This window comes from Lytechinus variegatus, chromosome 5 (genome assembly GCF_018143015.1).
Source record: "Lytechinus variegatus isolate NC3 chromosome 5, Lvar_3.0, whole genome shotgun sequence".
In the NCBI taxonomy this organism is placed as follows: domain Eukaryota; kingdom Metazoa; phylum Echinodermata; class Echinoidea; order Temnopleuroida; family Toxopneustidae; genus Lytechinus; species Lytechinus variegatus.
In genome coordinates, this window is record NC_054744.1 from 6,531,110 (window position 1) to 6,548,806 (window position 17,697).

At 35.4% G+C, this 17,697-nt stretch overlaps 1 protein-coding gene across 4 annotated transcripts in view; it reads right to left on the minus strand.

Annotated features, from left to right (window-relative positions):
- Positions 1-17,697, minus strand: part of LOC121415155 (uncharacterized membrane protein C20F10.07-like) — a 47,663-nt gene that overhangs the window by 14,375 nt on the left and 15,591 nt on the right. For all 4 annotated transcript variants that reach the window (XM_041608293.1, XM_041608290.1, XM_041608292.1 and 1 more), the window contains exons 4-7: positions 14,042-14,145; positions 13,134-13,229; positions 4,389-4,472; positions 2,934-3,002 (exon numbers count right to left, since the gene is read on the minus strand). In XM_041608293.1, the coding sequence (XP_041464227.1) occupies positions 2,934-3,002; positions 4,389-4,472; positions 13,134-13,229; positions 14,042-14,145 (353 nt within the window). The remainder of the gene's footprint in view (positions 1-2,933; positions 3,003-4,388; positions 4,473-13,133; positions 13,230-14,041; positions 14,146-17,697) is intronic.

The following is a 17,697-nucleotide window of genomic DNA, read 5'->3' on the forward strand; positions in this document are numbered from 1 at the left end:
AGAAGCAGACGAGGAATCGATGGTAAATTCTTAATTACTTTCGAGACTTGTGATTCATTTAGGGATAGAAAATAGACTTGCAGTTGATCGCAAGTTTCTTGCAACTCCCCATCACAGTCGGACTGATAGTATAAAACGTATCACTGCTTTGGGCAAATCATGCTCAGAGGACGTGCACATCTGTGAAGTAATCAATGAGGTTAGGTGTTAGATACAGTATGCCCATTGTATGCAATTTTATTTGTTTGTTTTTGGGGGCTACTTTTCACAATTAACTACCTAAATCTGTGTCACAGGATGAGCTTTAACATAGATGCAAAATGGTACTACTGAAGCGTTTTTCCATGCGGTCAATCTTTGCGGTACGCTGCACAAATTGAAAACTACAGTTTGACAGGAATCCACAATTACAACAAATAATTTGCATTAATACTACCTCCCACAAATTGCAGCACACAAAGGCAAGTAAAAATATCAGTTACAGTGTACAAAAGGCAATATATTCATTTTGCTTGCTTAAATTATTGCCATAAACAATAATTTGGATCCCCAAGTCTCGCCTTCACCTTTGGTGGGCGAGACAAAAATATGGACTATATTAACAGCCGTTTTTTATTAAATGTAGCTTAAAACTTGGTTTGAAGAAAGGTCCCTGAGAATGATAGTCTAATAATAATAACTCTATGTTCATCAAAAGAGGTTAAGGCATGGTCACACCGCCCGAGCGTTGTTGGAGCGGTCGTGAAGGAGGGCCGAACTTCGCTCAAAAAATTGGGGAACAAATCGAAAAAAAACCAAAAAAAAACAATAGAAATCGAAAATGGTGAACGGTAGCGAGCGGTGATGATTTTTCTCTCTCCGCTCCACGACCTGCAACAACAATGCTCGGGGGTGTGACCATGCCTTTAAAGTGAACAGACCAGTTCATAGTTCCCTCATGGGCAAGTTTGTTCAAATGACATTTCCTTTCTTTTATCAGGATGGGCAAGTGTTAAACCATGGTTTTACGTGAGCATTTCTGATATATCGGGATGCAGAAATTGCATAGACCAGGTGACTAGAATAGCACATTAATGAACGAGCTATTAAAGGTATTTGTTCCATTTCTAGTTTGAAAGAATGGCATGCTGCTATTACAATGTACTTGGCCAAAACACCATTCGCTAATGGATGCATTGTTGTTTTTTCAATGCATCTAATGAAGAAGAGAATTCAAAAGATAATCAAAAAATCAATTTTTGTGTTTATGTCATTGAATGTCAAGCCCCTGTATGACCTTCTTCTGATCATGCACAGAACGGAACTACAAACTAGCTTATTGAGTAATTCTATTTCATCTGTAGGGGAAGGTGGGGTAAGTTGAGCATAGGGGCAAGTTGAGCCACCAGCCCCAGGCCAATAATGAATGAGTCAGACATTGTGGTGGTGTCATGTATTGATGACCCATAGCATAACCCCTAACCCCACCACATTGTTTTCAACTTTGAAACAAAAAGTAGTTTTTTAGAGGGAAAAATATGAATTTCAGCCAAAAAAGTAAAAAAGAGTGTGAAATAGATAAGTGCTTTATAAACACACACATCTTTAAATATAATAAAGACATGATAACAACATTATTAGTCCAGGTATGGATCTTCATTCTTGTCATAGTCTTTTATATGATGGATGCATAATAAATGTGTGGATACAAAATTATCGCACTAAGTTCGCACTGGGGTAAGTTGAGCCAAACAGCATGGGGCAAGTTGAGCCATGGTAATTCCAATGGTAATGTATCTTAAAAGACAAACAAACCGTAAAAATCGATTGAAATGCTGGCTGAAAGGAGCAAATTTAAATGACTGCTCTTTTCCTTTTAAAGGATGTTAGTATTTATAGAAAATTAGCAAGTGAAAAGACTTTAAACAAAAAATTGACATGCTGGTTCTCCCCTCATACATTTTGTACATAGTTTTTGTGGCTCAACTTACCCCAGAAGGTGGCTCAAACTTACCCCATATATGGGGCAAGTTGAGCCATTTGACGTCGTTTTTTTCAAAGGTCACGATGACTTTCAGTGTGGGGATAGAAAGTTATATATAGGTGGAAAATATTTCAGAAGAATTAAATTTCAAGGCAAGGTACTTATTTCGACAAGATTATTAATCATATCAATTCTAACATGCAAAAAGCAAAAACTGTCACAACTTACCCCGCCTTCCCCTAGGCATAATCTTAGAAGGTTGTACAGAATGTTGATGGTGTAACGCAAGCAAGGTTTTGAGCGTTACATGCACCTATCATCCTGATCAAATCACAAGGAGTTTTAAGAAAGATCTTGTGAATGTTCTTCATTTTTTTTTTATCAATACACCGTCAACACAAAATGATCTCACATTAATCACCAGTGAACATTAACAAAGTACACCTAAATCCATTGAGAATAGTTAGTAAAAAAGCTACAATGCCTTTATGTATAAATGCCTGTTTCGTATATATTTTTTCAATATGTTCTTTTAGATTTTGGTATATTGTAATGTATTTGCAAAAGAGCATTTCAGTTTATCGTGTGGTGATCGAACAAAAAGGAGCTCGTTGTCAGCTGTCGACCTCTTTGGTGGTGACACCAGAGACCAACACTGCAAAAACTGTGGTGTTAACCGGTGTACATAGAGGACCACACCAGTTATTTTACACCGGTGTTCAATTGGTGGTGTTAGTTTTACACCTATAGGTGTTATTACAACACCTTTGGTTGTTACATTTACACTCTTTGGTGTTAGGTTCAATCTTTAGGGTGTAATTTTAACACCTCAGGGTGTGGTCCTCTATTAACACCAATTGGTGTCAGTTTTAACACCACAGTTCTTACAGTGAACGCTCCAGCAGTTGATCTCACATGGTGTCATCAAAGTCGTCATTCAAAAATGAATCAGGAGAAAAAAAAGACTTACATCTTCACTTTCCCCTGGAATGTCTTCTTCATCGCTGTCCCCTTGGAGACTGGAACTTGGGCTCATTGACTAGGGAAAAACAAGAGAACAGATACAAAAATAAAATAAAAATGATAGTGGAGCGTTGTGGCGCAGTGGATTAGTCTTTGGACTTTGAAACAGAGGGTCGTGGGTTCGAATCCCAGCCATGGCGTAATTTCCTTCAGCAAGAAACTGATCCACAATGAGCTGCACTCAACCCAGGTGAGGTAAATGGGTACCGGTAGGAAGTAATTCCTTAAGAAGCTGTGTGCGCTATGAAAGCCTAGCTTAGCCTGGTAATATAGGAGCGCCTTGAGCACAAAACAAGGTGGATATGTGCGCAATATAAATATCCAATATTATTATTGCATTCATGGTACTTGGACCAAAATGTAAGCATGTTGCAAGCTGGAACTAGCTGATGGGTCAGTTAATGAGCGATTACAAGCTAGCAAACAGAACACGCCGCTCTCTACAAAACCGCTTGATTATTTCTCTGCCTGCTATTTCAAGGGTATCATAGTTCCTAGCCAGCAGCTAGCTACTTAATAGCCACTAGCTTTTAAAACACTCTCGGACATACACACTTGTATACTATTCACACAATTCTGACAAGTTTCTCGAGATGACTGGCTTCCCGTTTCATGAAGACATGTTATAATAACAAATGCGATTTCTACAAATATAACCAATCAAATGATTTCAGTAGTCACTGTTAAAATGAAAATAAATAAATAAATAAATGAATGAGTGAGTGAGTAAATGAGTGAGTTAGTGGGTGAGTGAATGAGTGAGTGAATGAGTGAGTGAATGAAGAGTGAATGAATGAGTGAGTGAAAGAATGAATGAGTGAGTGAATGAGTGAGTGAATGACCGAGTGAGTGAGAGAGTGAATGACCGAGTGAATGAATGAATGAAAAAATAAATAAAAAAAGGAGCTGAAAACTGTTAATAGTAAATAAGTTATTAAAATGAAATGAGAGTTTATGCATTCAGCCACTATCATAGTCTATGAATAATGCATAAACTCCAGGGCATACATGTAAAGTAAGAATTATAATATGCATGAGGTACCTTTTGGTACAATTTTAAAAAACATGCCCAAGGCATGGCCGAGGGCATTTGGATTGTTTCACAGGCAACAAGTGTGGGCAATTCTTCTGATGCCTTCAGAAGCTAAATGACGTGCAATATATATTTTATGTGGATCCTTGTTATTTGATATACCATTCTCATAAAAAAAAATGACCGGTCAATAGAACTAGCTATTGTACTACCAGTCATTAGCAAATTTTACTCTTAGTTGAAATAAATGACTGGCCATGATTTCAGGAAATAATTTGATTACATGTAGGATCAATATCATCATCTTATGAAAATAAAATATCCATATTTCATCATTTTAACATAATCTAAAATGTTTTGTGTATTTACCTCAGTCTCACCCTTGGCATTTTTCCAGACTCTGTACAGGAGTTGGTGCGTGGAATGTCTTGAAAGCAACGACCCAAAGATGTGCTGTGTGTGGAAGAAAATATGATGAAAGAGAGACGGACACCCATTAATAAGACAGTTTGTAGTACATGTAGATACAATTTGAACAGAGCCAAACCCACTGACATGGATGCCTGACATAGCAACACGAAATCCATTCATGCAATCAGGGGCTCAATTTCAGAAAACTTGTTACAATTTTGCAATAAGAGTTAAGTTAGTGAAATCTTGCAATTTGATTGGTTGTTATTGTTACAGAAAAGTAAACTTGCTTTAGAAATTGTGCATTTATTATTATAACAAGTCTTTTTGAAATGGGACCCTGGATTTTGAAAATCAATTTTCCAATTTTTTTTCATATGGCAAGAATCCCGGTCACATTGCATGATTTCCTGCAAAAATTACAGATGTTTCACTTCTGAAATATTACAAGTAAATTCACTTTCACACTTGCAAACTATCTTGATTTTTGTTTTAAATCTGGGTATCTTCTGTTATAGGGAGGGTGCGAAAGCATCTAATGAAATGCTATCTCCTAAGGAATTTAAAGTACCCACTTTAAAATGAAAGACTTGATCTGATTAAGATCGGATTGGTATAAATCTCACTTGTGAGAACAGGTTCAATGAGATTACTGGACGTAAAAGCTTCAATGCAGACCTTCTTAAGTGACCCTTCACCCCATTCAGACAGGATAATTTGCATGTATATACAGTATCATTTGTGAATATGTACATATCGTAACATAGCTTAGCAGTAGAGTTTCATTCGTCTCTCTGCTTAGTAAGTGAACATGTTATTAAAGGCAGCATCCAACATGTTGATTTGGAAGGAAAAGGAAAAAGGCCAGCACAACACTGAAATATCACCAAGATTGGAAATGTAGCATTGCTTGATTTTTCACAAGAGTGCAGAAATAAGCAGGCAGTATGCAAACAATGGATCTGATGATGTCATACAATTGCTATAAAGAAAATATCTATATCTTAATACAAAGAGTAGAATTCACTGAACAAATTGCCAAAAATTTCACCAAAATCAGATGGTAAATAATAAAGTTATTAAAGTTTAAACTTCAGCAATATTTTGTGAAAACAGTCGTCATGAATATTCATTAGGTGGGCTGATGATGTCACATTCCCACTTTCTGTTTTCTCATGTTATCACATAAAATCATAATATTTTCATTATTTCATACTTGTGTGAATATGTTTCCCTCAATATGAAATAAGTTCCAGCAATAAATATCTAATGCATTAATTCAGTTGTCAATCCAATTTTTCAAGTTCTTGGAGGAAAAATATTTGAATAAACCTTATTTCATAAAATAAAATACACAAAAAAAGTGGGGATGTGACATCATCAGCCCATCTAACATTTATGACGACTGTTTACACAAAATATTGCTAAACTTTAAAATTCAATAACTTTATTTGTTATCCGTATTTGATGAAAATTTTGACATTTCGCTCAGTTAATTCTACTCTATTTATCAAGTTATAAAAACTTTCAGCCTGGACCAGCCCTTTAAGTGTATTTTATTTACCAAGGAATTATTTCCTTCATCACTTGAGCCCCCCCCCCCCCCTTCAGCATGTGACATAACAAATTATTTAAACAAGGGATTTAAATAGAAGGGTTTTCCTACCTCAGGAATTTAGATATAAATTGAATGTCTTCATTTTCATGAGTGTGTGACATAATAAGCTGTCAGATTCTCATATTTCATGTACCTGTAACTTCTAAGCATTACATTATTTTCTTTATTCATTCAAATTCACTTGTTGCTAGATTCTGCTTTTAAGATGAGGACATTAAGTTGAATTTCTATGCCATAATTATTTATAATTTAAAACTAAATACAACCAATTGAAACAAGAACTCTATTCCATGAGCTCCTAAATTATAAAAGATATAAAACTATATTAAAAACTATTACACATGCAACAATGAAAACTAAAAGTGAATTTGTTTATGCATCTCAGTAATGTACACAAAACTTTAAATAATTTTTTTTTCAGGGCTTTCCATCAATACTATTTAGGATGATACTTATAAACTATCAAAATTGAATCATCTAGCTGTCCCTTTCCATAAACAGGTGTTCATTTTGCAATGAGAATAGTCATCACAAAATATTGTAATAATCACTGTCGATACAAAATCAAATAAATAGAATTTTCTGACATGCATTGGAGGAAAAATTACAGCAAAAATATTTCCTAATCAACATACATGTACCATAAATAAAAACCCTAAAAATAAAAAAGTAGCAAAAAACTCACATGGTATCTATAAACAAAAAAAGAATCCTCGTTATTCTTTGCATAGACATAATTCATGCTCCAGTTAACACTCAGAATTTAGCATAAACATTGCATATATAGCTTAAAGATCTATTCTGCTTCTCGTATCAAATACGTCATATTCCTTTGTGATTAATATAAATAGTAAATGGCATTCCATTTGTGAGTTGTGATTTTCAAGGTTTTTATCGTTTGACCATCAAAGTACTCTACCAAAAAGAATTTTGATCCAAGTCAAAAGCAGTGCATCATACGACTACAAATGTTGATATTCAACAAAATATGTACAGTATGTTTAAAAATACCCAAAGCATTACAGCCCCCTGTCTTTTCTAATGGCCTATAGAAATCACAACCTAAATACTTTACCAGACCACTTAGCTACATGTATTTATAGATATGATCATATGAATTTGTTTGAATGTTGCATCACAGCTAAAATTAATCAACGACAGTGTAGTTTAATGTCAAAGCCTCAAAAGTACTGAATAAAGTATCACTTCCATGTTCATGATTTACAACATAAATTTCAGGTTATATGGATGGCTACAATATCCATGAGAAAATCAGCATTATATAACATTAATAAAATGGATTAATGGGTAAATAATCAATTTCAATACATTACTGAATGACATTACCATATATATATCGCCTGCATCACGCGATTCAATACAGCAGCAGCGCCGACTTTGAAATCTACTTTAAAATAATTATTAACAAAAAACACCATTCATATAATGATACATGTACAATACTACGTTCATTGACAATAAGTGACATTTAACCATGGTCATGCGACCTAAGACTTGTCAGTGATACTTAAAATGTGCCTGTGGTGTGGGGCCTAAGACCTAACATGATAGATGGCCCTCTGCAAATGGGGGTGCTTTGGAACTGGAATTTAATTTGAAATCAGGGTGGGTGGCGGGTACACCCCCCCCCCCCCGGAAAATACATCTAGAAAGGATAAACAAACTAAACTCACAAAAATGCATTTAGCAATTGTTCTGCACAGGTCAAACCATCTATTGAATATCATAACAAACCAGAGTTCACATGCGGGACAAGCAAGCAGTAGACAGGAATTTTTTTTTTTCATTTATTTTTCATATAGGTGAGCAAAACCACTCCACCATTTCCTTTCAAAGATCACAGTCTGCTTCTAAGGAAGTTATAGAGGAATAGAGTCATCACAGAATACACAAATTCCTGGTTTTTGTTGAAAATAGTTGTGACCTTCACAGCTCGAAAAGTTAGTAGGTCGTTAGTAGGGTCAACTTCAGTGTGATCCATATTTTCCGTTTTGTTCTGCAGGTTTCTAGCCAGAGGCAAAATACCTGTTATTATAAATTGTTACAAACCTGATCAGTTCAAATCAGCGTTATTATGTTTATGAACTCTTACAGGGCTGATGTCACAAAACCACCCATATTGTAGATGAAGCATCCCTTGTTTCACGAACTGGGAGATTCGGCAATTATTATAATTTTTTATTTCAGGTGTGTTTTTGCATTTTGGATATCTTCAGAAACAAGTTTCAAACAATAAAACTGTTTTTAATGTTATTATGGCAATTGAAGAAAAAGGAAAATGCCTGAAAGTGTGATATTTTGAAATTATACCTCATGCAAAATGATATAAGTACATGTGTAAGATCATAGTTTTAAACATTCAGAAATGATTATAGTACATAACAGCCCTTTTTTCTATTTTTTCCATTTTGGTATCAAACCACTTCTAAAGCATGAAAAAGGCCAAGAGTATCCAAGATACAATTTCAAATAGAACTTTCTTATATATACATATGATCTTTTGAATAATTATTATTTTGTGCTCATATACATGAGGATCATTCAGTTCTAAGGAACAGGTTCAATTCTCCAGGTTAGGGCTTTTGTCTTTTCATTACGCAACGCCCGCTGAGCAATCGAGACCCTGGAAGACCTCTTTGTCTTTGATCTTAATCCGAACACACTTCAACCTTCACATGCAGACACTTATGTTAAAACTGAAGAGCTTGTACATCATTTAATCGGCTTCAGTTCAGTAAAGGGCTTGACCCCATTCTTATTTTATTATTTTGAATTGGTTTCCAGTAACCAGTATAAGGAACAGAAGAGAAGATCGCTTCGCTAGCGCTCGCATCACCATCTCCTTACAAAGAGTTGCGATTGATCTGATCAAACTTAACTATGGAAAGCCAGCAATGCCAATATCTAAAATGCACGTTTGTTTGAAACATTTTCTAGATTTGATGTTTATCACGTAAAATCATTGTTTTCTTAATAGTTTTGTGTGTTCGCCTTTGTTATACAAGTGACATTTTACAAATTTCATGTAGAAAAAAATATGACACTGATGGATTTCGATAAAGTTACAATTAATTGGATCAATTGTAACTCTTTATAAGACGGGACCCTGAAGTAGTTTCCAGAACCACTTTACTTTAAGTGGTCTTGTTTCTATGGAAATGCTGTCAATGGTGTCAAATGTTTTGCACAGAATTCAAGAAACTAGATGAGTACGGGTTCGTAAAGCCAATAAGGGAACGTGCTTGGTGGAGTGGCATGTTTCACGTGAATATTGAAACCGAAGCGTAGTCATTCTACACCAAGTGTGCACCGAGTAGCGCGTCCTACATGCTTCCCAAAGAACGATCACATCCTCACCTACGCTTAAACCATGTTCAAAGAGGCAAGGCAGTCCCGCAAACCACATCGCAAGGTGGCTTTCCAAACCAGTTTGGATAAGGCCCACTTCGGATTGCTTCCATGACTGCTTTGAGTGTTCCCATCCACTAAACTGGTTTAAAAAATTAGATGAGAACGGGGTCTGAGATGACATGACTGGAGGTGAATTCTCTATGGAAAAGGGATTTCATGAAGCATCTTGTAAGTGATTTTTCATTGACAAATTCACTCTGGGCCAATCCGATTCAAGAATATCAGTAGCTTATAACAAGTCAGTGTTTTATGAAATGCTCTTCTGTCTCTCCATATGATAAAAGCAGAATCAGACAATCATGAAACTGACATAAGAAAAAATAATTTGATGACTTTCGATGCATAAGAAATTGAAACTGCTTGCATAAACAAACAGCGCTTTTTAATAGTGCCATGTCATTGACAGTCATCTTTTGGATTATCTCTACACTTTTAATTTGTTGCATTAAAGTTGAATCAGCAAGATCAGCAGGATTTTCTAATTCAAACTCAACAACTTGATTTAAGGTTTGATGAACAACATCCATCTATCTGTGAAAAGATCACATTCACATTTGCACCCCCCCCCCTTTACATGTAACTGTCATATCTATTTCAAGCAACAACCCCAAATATCCAAATATAAGGTTGTAGCATATTTTTGGCACCCATGTGGTTCCAACCATTAACCTCATTTTTTTCATCCCTTTGCTATAAAAATAACACACGTCTTCCATAGACTCCAGCTCACATATATGCATGCTCAGTCTCAAATGGCTGAAGCCATACCCCAGACTCAAATTTTGACGTAATTCATGACTATGAATAAAGAAATAAATTTAATTTGAAAATCTAAGATTATAATCTAAAAAAAAATTATTATTTCAATTGAACGTTCCAAATCAAATGAATCCAGATTTAAACCCCTTTAGAACATTTCTTGCAACTGTTTTAATGCATAACCTGATTAAGTATTACATGGCATAACTGGGGAGCCAAGAATCCCTGTATGTTCTGCGGCTATGATGGAGCATGCAACTGTTGTTCATTTACCATGTGTGATCAGAAAAATAATCCAAATCTATTGAAGAACCCGAAATAAATGATTAAATTCTCTGAATAAATGGATTCTGATGTTCTAATCAGATGTGTGTTTCAGAAAGGTTTAAGAGGTTTAAGTATGACATAGAGTCATGATTAAATGCTGATGTGCACATATGTAATGTGTCATCTTATAGAATAATACACAGTATAGTGTGCGTCCTCTTTGCACGATTACACCAATGCGGTGATACCTTTTATACCGCACACAAATGTGAAACACCCCCCCCCCCCCGCTCATTTTGGCAATGGCAATGTAAAATGTCAACCCCAGGGGGGGGCATGTCTCATATAAGAGATGAGTCAAATAATCTACCTATACATGCAAATATCAATATGATATCATCTAATCATGTCAAAATTGATTCGTTGACATTGAAGTTCATGCATGTTATCAGACAGGAGATTATATGCTTCCAAGGCAAAATACAGTATGTTGTTGAACAGTAAGTTACCCCCTACTTGGGCAAGAACAACAACATCAAAAGCTCACAGATTCGGGATCATGTTTAAAGAAAATTACATCAATCGGGCTGGGGTATATACATACATAATCTCATTTGCAAAGAAATTGCATTCAGTCTCAGCCAGAAATTATATTCAAGCTCACATGACAGACTATATTCGGTTTCATGACATTTACTCCTGCGACTATTGCTCCGGTGGAAAATCTGCACGTTCAGCTAACCATGAAACCTACCCTCCAAAACTTAATGATCCCTTATCCTTATCTTTACCTTATTCTGAACCAAAAACTCTATTACAATCCCAACTCTAATACCCCTTTCATAAACCCATCCTCCAATTAGCTGCCTGAGAGTAATGCGGATAATTCAATAAAAATTGCGTTCACAAACTCCAAAAATAATCCGCACTATATTTACGAGCGCCCGTCCTGAAAAAAACGGATAATTGTCATGGCAACTTAACACGCCCCCTCCGATAGGGTTGCGTTGGAAAAGGGTGACCTTGTGACCATACCATGGCAATTATCCGCATTACTTTGTAAACGGTTCATAAAGTCAAAATCTGGTCCCGATGCCGCTATTATGCGGATAATTGCAGCATCAAAAAAATGCGGATAACTCTGGTCCTCCTCCGATTTTACGACCAAATTATGCTGCTATTAGCCGCATAATTGTGTTTATGAAAGGGGTATCACCCCCCCTGAGAAATTAAGGCAGGAGCAAATGTTGTGTCACTACTTTTTCAGGGTCTCACTGCATTATTACCTTCCTACTGATAGTAACTTTGCATGAATGAGTGGAGAAGAAATTCAGTGAGAACTTCAAAGAATATGGAGAAACCAAAGTTTATAGTTCGGGGTTCACTCAATCACGATATGTGCACACAGGGTCATTTGGAGAAAGTTCCAAGCAGTCCAGTAAAAGTGGTGTCAAAGAAACTCTTTAGTATCTTATATGCACATCCTGGTCGGTATGCAAATGGGCAGACTGATGACGTCACCCACTCACTATTTCTTTTGTATTTTATCATATGAAATATTCTAATTTTTTCCTCCTTGTCAAGGAAAACAAAGTTTTATTTCTCTCTGAACATGTGGAATTACTATTATTTTAACAGTTTTATGGTTAAGTAAAGTTGGTCCTTATTGTCAAATTTCTAAAAATTGAAATATTGTATAATTCAAACAATAAAAAACAAAAGAAATAGTAAGTGATGGACATCAGCAACTCTCTCATTTGCATATCGCTGAGTTGTGCATTTAACTGTTTTGTGAAAAATAAGCGAAAATTTAAAATGTCATAACTTTCTTATTTTATATCCGATTTCGATGAAATTTGCAGCGTTATGTTTGTTTGATTTTTCTCTATCGATTCAAGTCAACAACTTTCTGGGGTGGACTTGACCTTTAAAATCAATTTGAACTTTACTAGATTGTCCATCTATAATTATGATCCATGCATGGTCAGCTTTTCTAGTTTATACCTTCTTATTATACTGCCGTGGTCAGAGGCATTGAAACAGAGGGTTGTGGGTTCAAATCCCAGCCATGGCGTAATTTCCTTCAGCAAGAAATTCATCCACATTGTGCTGCACTCAACCCAGGTGAGGTGAATGGGTACATGGCAGGAATTTATTCCTTGAAATGCCTCCACGCTGTAAAAAGGCTGCGGGGCTGAGGCCAGGGTAATAATATCCAAGTCATTTGGAAGCATATAGGGACGTTATGACATAATGTGATATGCGCTTTACAAGAACTGCGTTATTATCATTATTATTATCATGCTAATATATTTTGCTATATAATATGTGAAGCATGAAAATAAATTCAATTCAATTCAAAAAAATAAATATGTAGTCTCTTTCCCAACCTTTCCTTATACTTATTTTGTTCTTTCTCCACCCCCTCTCATTTTTCTCTCTACACTTAAATCATACATTATTTCATATTCTCTCCTCCTCTCTTCATCCCGTCTTTAGCCCTTGTGTCTCTTCCCTCCCACACCATATATTTCCTTCCTAAAAACAACTCTCACAGCTCACAACAGAAAAATTAATTTTCTCCCTGCTTCGTCACGATTGACATATGTAAGGATTTGAGCACTGACCTTTTCGGAGGGTGTATGGAGTCCTATTGCGTTGGGAACGACAAAAGCCGTTTTCTCTTTGGTTATCTTTGTAATCGTCTCCACCTTGATTGCAATCTGAAAAACAATATGAGTAGATGTCCATGAAATAGAACATGCATGCATGAGTAATATTGTGGAGAATTGGAATTGCAAACTAGAGAATATCTGGAAAATATGAGTTCAAAATAATATTTGGTATAGCACTAGGAGGAGGATATAACCAAGGAGGTATAGAGGTGATATCTCATTGATATAGCAAAATCTGCAAAAAGCTATATCAAACGTAAAATAATCAAATATCATTGTTGGTAAAGATTTAAATCTTTTGAATCCTCATTTGCATTGGATACATGGATATATCTATAAAAAATAAATTCAATGAATGCAATAAATAAGTCAGAGATTCATAAATCAATTTCATAATGTATTTATTATCCTTGATTTGCATTTAGGAATGAAAACAAGGAGTGCTCAGACAGGTTTTTGAAACAGAATGGTTACAATTTAAGTGTAAAGTATTGACCTATTGATTTTAAAGATTACTGGAAAAAGTATGCATTAACAAAGAAGTACTGCAATAAATCTTACAGTAGCGAAAGTAAGACTGGTGCCCATGGCTAGCCTTGGTGCACACCAAGGATTGTGCATCAATGTACATGTACATGTACAGAATAAGGTCAGATAAATCTAACTGATGCATTTATTATTCATAGGTAGACATAAGTTGTTTTTCTTTTTATGACAAAATACTATTTTGATTTTGTTTATCTGTTCATGCTCCTTGAATTGTATATTTGTTTTGTATTATTTTGTATTTCTTGTTTTGAACAAAATATTGGCGAATACCAGTGACGTTCTAATAAATTCAATTCAATTCATCTACTTACCTGTTTTTCATAGGTGAAGATATTTGAATGGAAACAGATCCAATTCTCTGATACAAACATTCTTCCTTGGAGGAGTATATCTCTAACTAAGGCACATGAATATGCTGTGGAATATGAAAGGAAAAAAAGGCTATTAAAGATAAAGTTCCAAATTACATAAAATATTAGCGACAAGTAGAATTCTATCCTACTTGACTAGTAAAAAATTTTTTTACAATGTTGTTTACTATATGAACCTTACAGAAGTTGTTTCAAGGGGTACTCTGGGCTGAAAATAATACAAATCTAAATAAAGTTGATCTTTATCTGTTCAAATCATATCATTTTCAGCCTGGAGTACCCTTTAAAGGGGTACTAGATGCTGAAAGTTGCAAACATTGCAAATTAGTTCATCTTATTCCTAACAATGCAGACAATAGCAAGAAATATAATGGTAAAAAGAATGTCAATGAATATAAAAGAAAAACCTCCACAGGGTAAGAGGGGGGAAAAATGTACGTCTCTTGCGTGATTGTGGACCAGGGACATTACAAAAACATTACTTCCATACTAGAATTGTTTAATGCACCATCGTAACTCCATTGTTATGAATACCTAATTGCCTTTTCAAAATAGAAATGCAGTTTACAATCCAGTGAATAATTCAGTTTTTTGTTGCTTAAATATAATTTTTTGTACTGCTGTGAAAAGTACACAACTGAACCCTGAAAGACAAATATTTGCGTACATTTCTTATAATAATGATATGAATAAATAATAATACTGCAAATTGTATTTAGTGTCTTATCCATTCTATTATAATGGCTTTATTATTTATATGGGGTCTTGTGGGTGGATGTTAAACACATCTGGAATATTTTTCTGATTTTCTTGGCATTACTACCATTAATTCTTTGAGGTGCCCCACAGAGTGGATAAATATGAAATGATTTTCTGATTTCTTGCTTTAATGTACATCTAAAAATGTTATGGGGCAATTCCATAAAATGAGCAACCTTTTGTTATGTCCGACCCCACTTTTCTCAAGTCTTACTTCACTTCATAAACTGTAATGGTCATGGTCCTTTGGAAGCACTACAGACTGTCAAAATAATCAGAGCCAGAAAATTTCATGAAGGTCCTACACATACGGGGTAAGACGTACATATTTTTATAGAATTGCCCTATAATATTTCTACAAATGCCATAATATACTGCTACAACACGCCTTAATATACTTTTACAACACAACCTAGAACTGGACACTATTGGTCTTGCATGTCTCTGCGATAAAAACCATGTGCGTGCCAAGTTATTTGTAAGCATTGAGCAAAAACTGAGGAAGTAGTTTGATCTGCAAGATTACAACTGACTGACCAAGCAGCCAGCCAACTGCCAATACACAAATTTAAATATAATATTCATTGATTTTGTGGGAGATACCATATATTTCTTGAAGTAGTACCATATTGCAGAGTCTTGACAATACAAGGGCAATATGGGTCTACTGAGGGAATTGAAATGAGGTATCATCTCCCCTAAATATTATTGTTATCACCTATAGGCCTACAGCTGTGTGATATGTAATTCAAGCTTTTTTGTAGCAATTTATATATGTTGCCTGTTGGTACTTCTGATATCAGGTTATTTGCAAACTTGATGAGGTAATCCTGGCAAAGTAACTATGACGTAAAGTGTATACAGCACAGGTGCACATGCAATTCCCGCGTACACAAGTGATGCGTTTTGGTGGTTTGACGAAGAAACGGGAAGACGGATATTATGGACTGATAATTTACTATATAAGTGCAATATAAAACTGATGAAATCACGAGGGTGGAGGGGTGTATGAATATTATGGTCCCTAGTCATGCAGCTGAACCCTGGCTGGGTCATTGCGATGTATTTTGTGTTGAGTTAATCAATCAGACGAACTAACTACGCACTTATATCTTGTCTTCAAATGCCTTATTCAGGTAATTCCTATATTCCTAACCCCACCAGAAAATTACCGCATCTAAAGTTTTCAAGTTACGCCATGTTTTAGATTTCTAATTGTGAACTGCATGGAGTGATAAAATATTACTTTCAATAAGGCTGCACGGGCCTAATCACTAGTGGCAGGCCATAGATATTCATTCGAGCCAACCCATTGCTATTTTTTTTATTTTGATATGGCTGATTGACAAAGTGTATGCATATGATTGTCCATCTAACACTGATTCTATTTTTGGTAATTACTGAACTTCCTTTTCCCAAATTGGGAAGAAATATCACCAATTTTGGACTATATTTTGACTGGCAGAAGGATTAGGGCTATTTTGCTGTTTGAGGTGATGAATCTGCTCCCCCCGACGATGTCTTCAAACACGCCAATTTATTTTTAAAATGAGCCGGTCGAGGGACCCTTTTCTGGTCAGATATGGATTGCCAGATATATATCCTATCCACTGGTAGTAAACATTTGACCCCCGAATTTCATCCTTATTTTTTATGAATTTTTTAAAGTGCCAATTTAACAGATGAGTCTATGGGGAATGAATTAGGCCTGTGATACCATAAAGTTTTTTTTTTCTAGACTCGCCGAACGTTGTAGTGTTGTTGTCTACATTCAACACTCGGTATGAAGGAGTGCATGCTGTGGTGGGGTTCACTAACCTTTCAGCACAACCGTAGTAAACAAATTTTTAAACAGTCTAACCGTATTTTTATTATGTAAGAATATCGTCAATAATGTAGTTTGAAATCCCCCTTTTGCTCCCCAGCTGTTACAGAGGGGGTGAAATACAATTTTTTTTGTCAACCAAAGAGAGGAACAAAAGAGTTACAGGGGTCCTTTTCACCTCCCAGGGAATGATGATGCTATTTAACCAAAAAAATATAACATCATTAATAACCAATTTTATGTGTTGCTTTTGTTCACATAGGGCCAAATACCATAGAAGGGGGTGTCCCCTTCTTCCTTGACAGTGGAAAGTATCAATAAAAATATACATATCATAGTGTCGTTTGAGTTAATGTAGGATGACAATGAAATTGGGTCTCGATGAATAGAGAAAACAGTTTTGATGGTATTCACAATGGTGATACACCACAAACAATGAAAGGAACATGCACAGTAAAAAAAAAGCTTTTAAAACTTTCAAACAATGCTGTTTGCTACATGACACTGACAGTAGACGTTTAAGTTGAAACGACCATGCTTGATTTATTGAGTATCAAAACTCAGACTTTGATGTTTACGATTTAAAGTTGGAAGTAAATTTTACTGTATTTTGATTGGAAGCTACTCTTTATAACATTAAATTGCCAATTCGTTTACTGCCAACTCGTCCACTCACCAAACGTCTACCTTCATTTAGACTAATGCCATTTCGTCCGAAATTTCGTCTAACAACCTTCAGGCAAGGGGGTCCTAATCACCAAATTCGTGAAAATTGAAATATTGTATAATTCAAACACTAAAAAACAAAAGAAATAGTGAGTGACATCATGGACTCTCTCATTTGGATGTAACTGGCTCGTTCATATAACTATTTTGTTAAAAATAAGCGAAACTTTGAAATGTCATCACTTTCTTATTTTACATCAGATTTTGATGAAATGTTCAACATTGTGCTTGTCTGATTTTTCTCTATTGATTCAAATCAACATTTTTCTGAGGTGGACTTGACCTT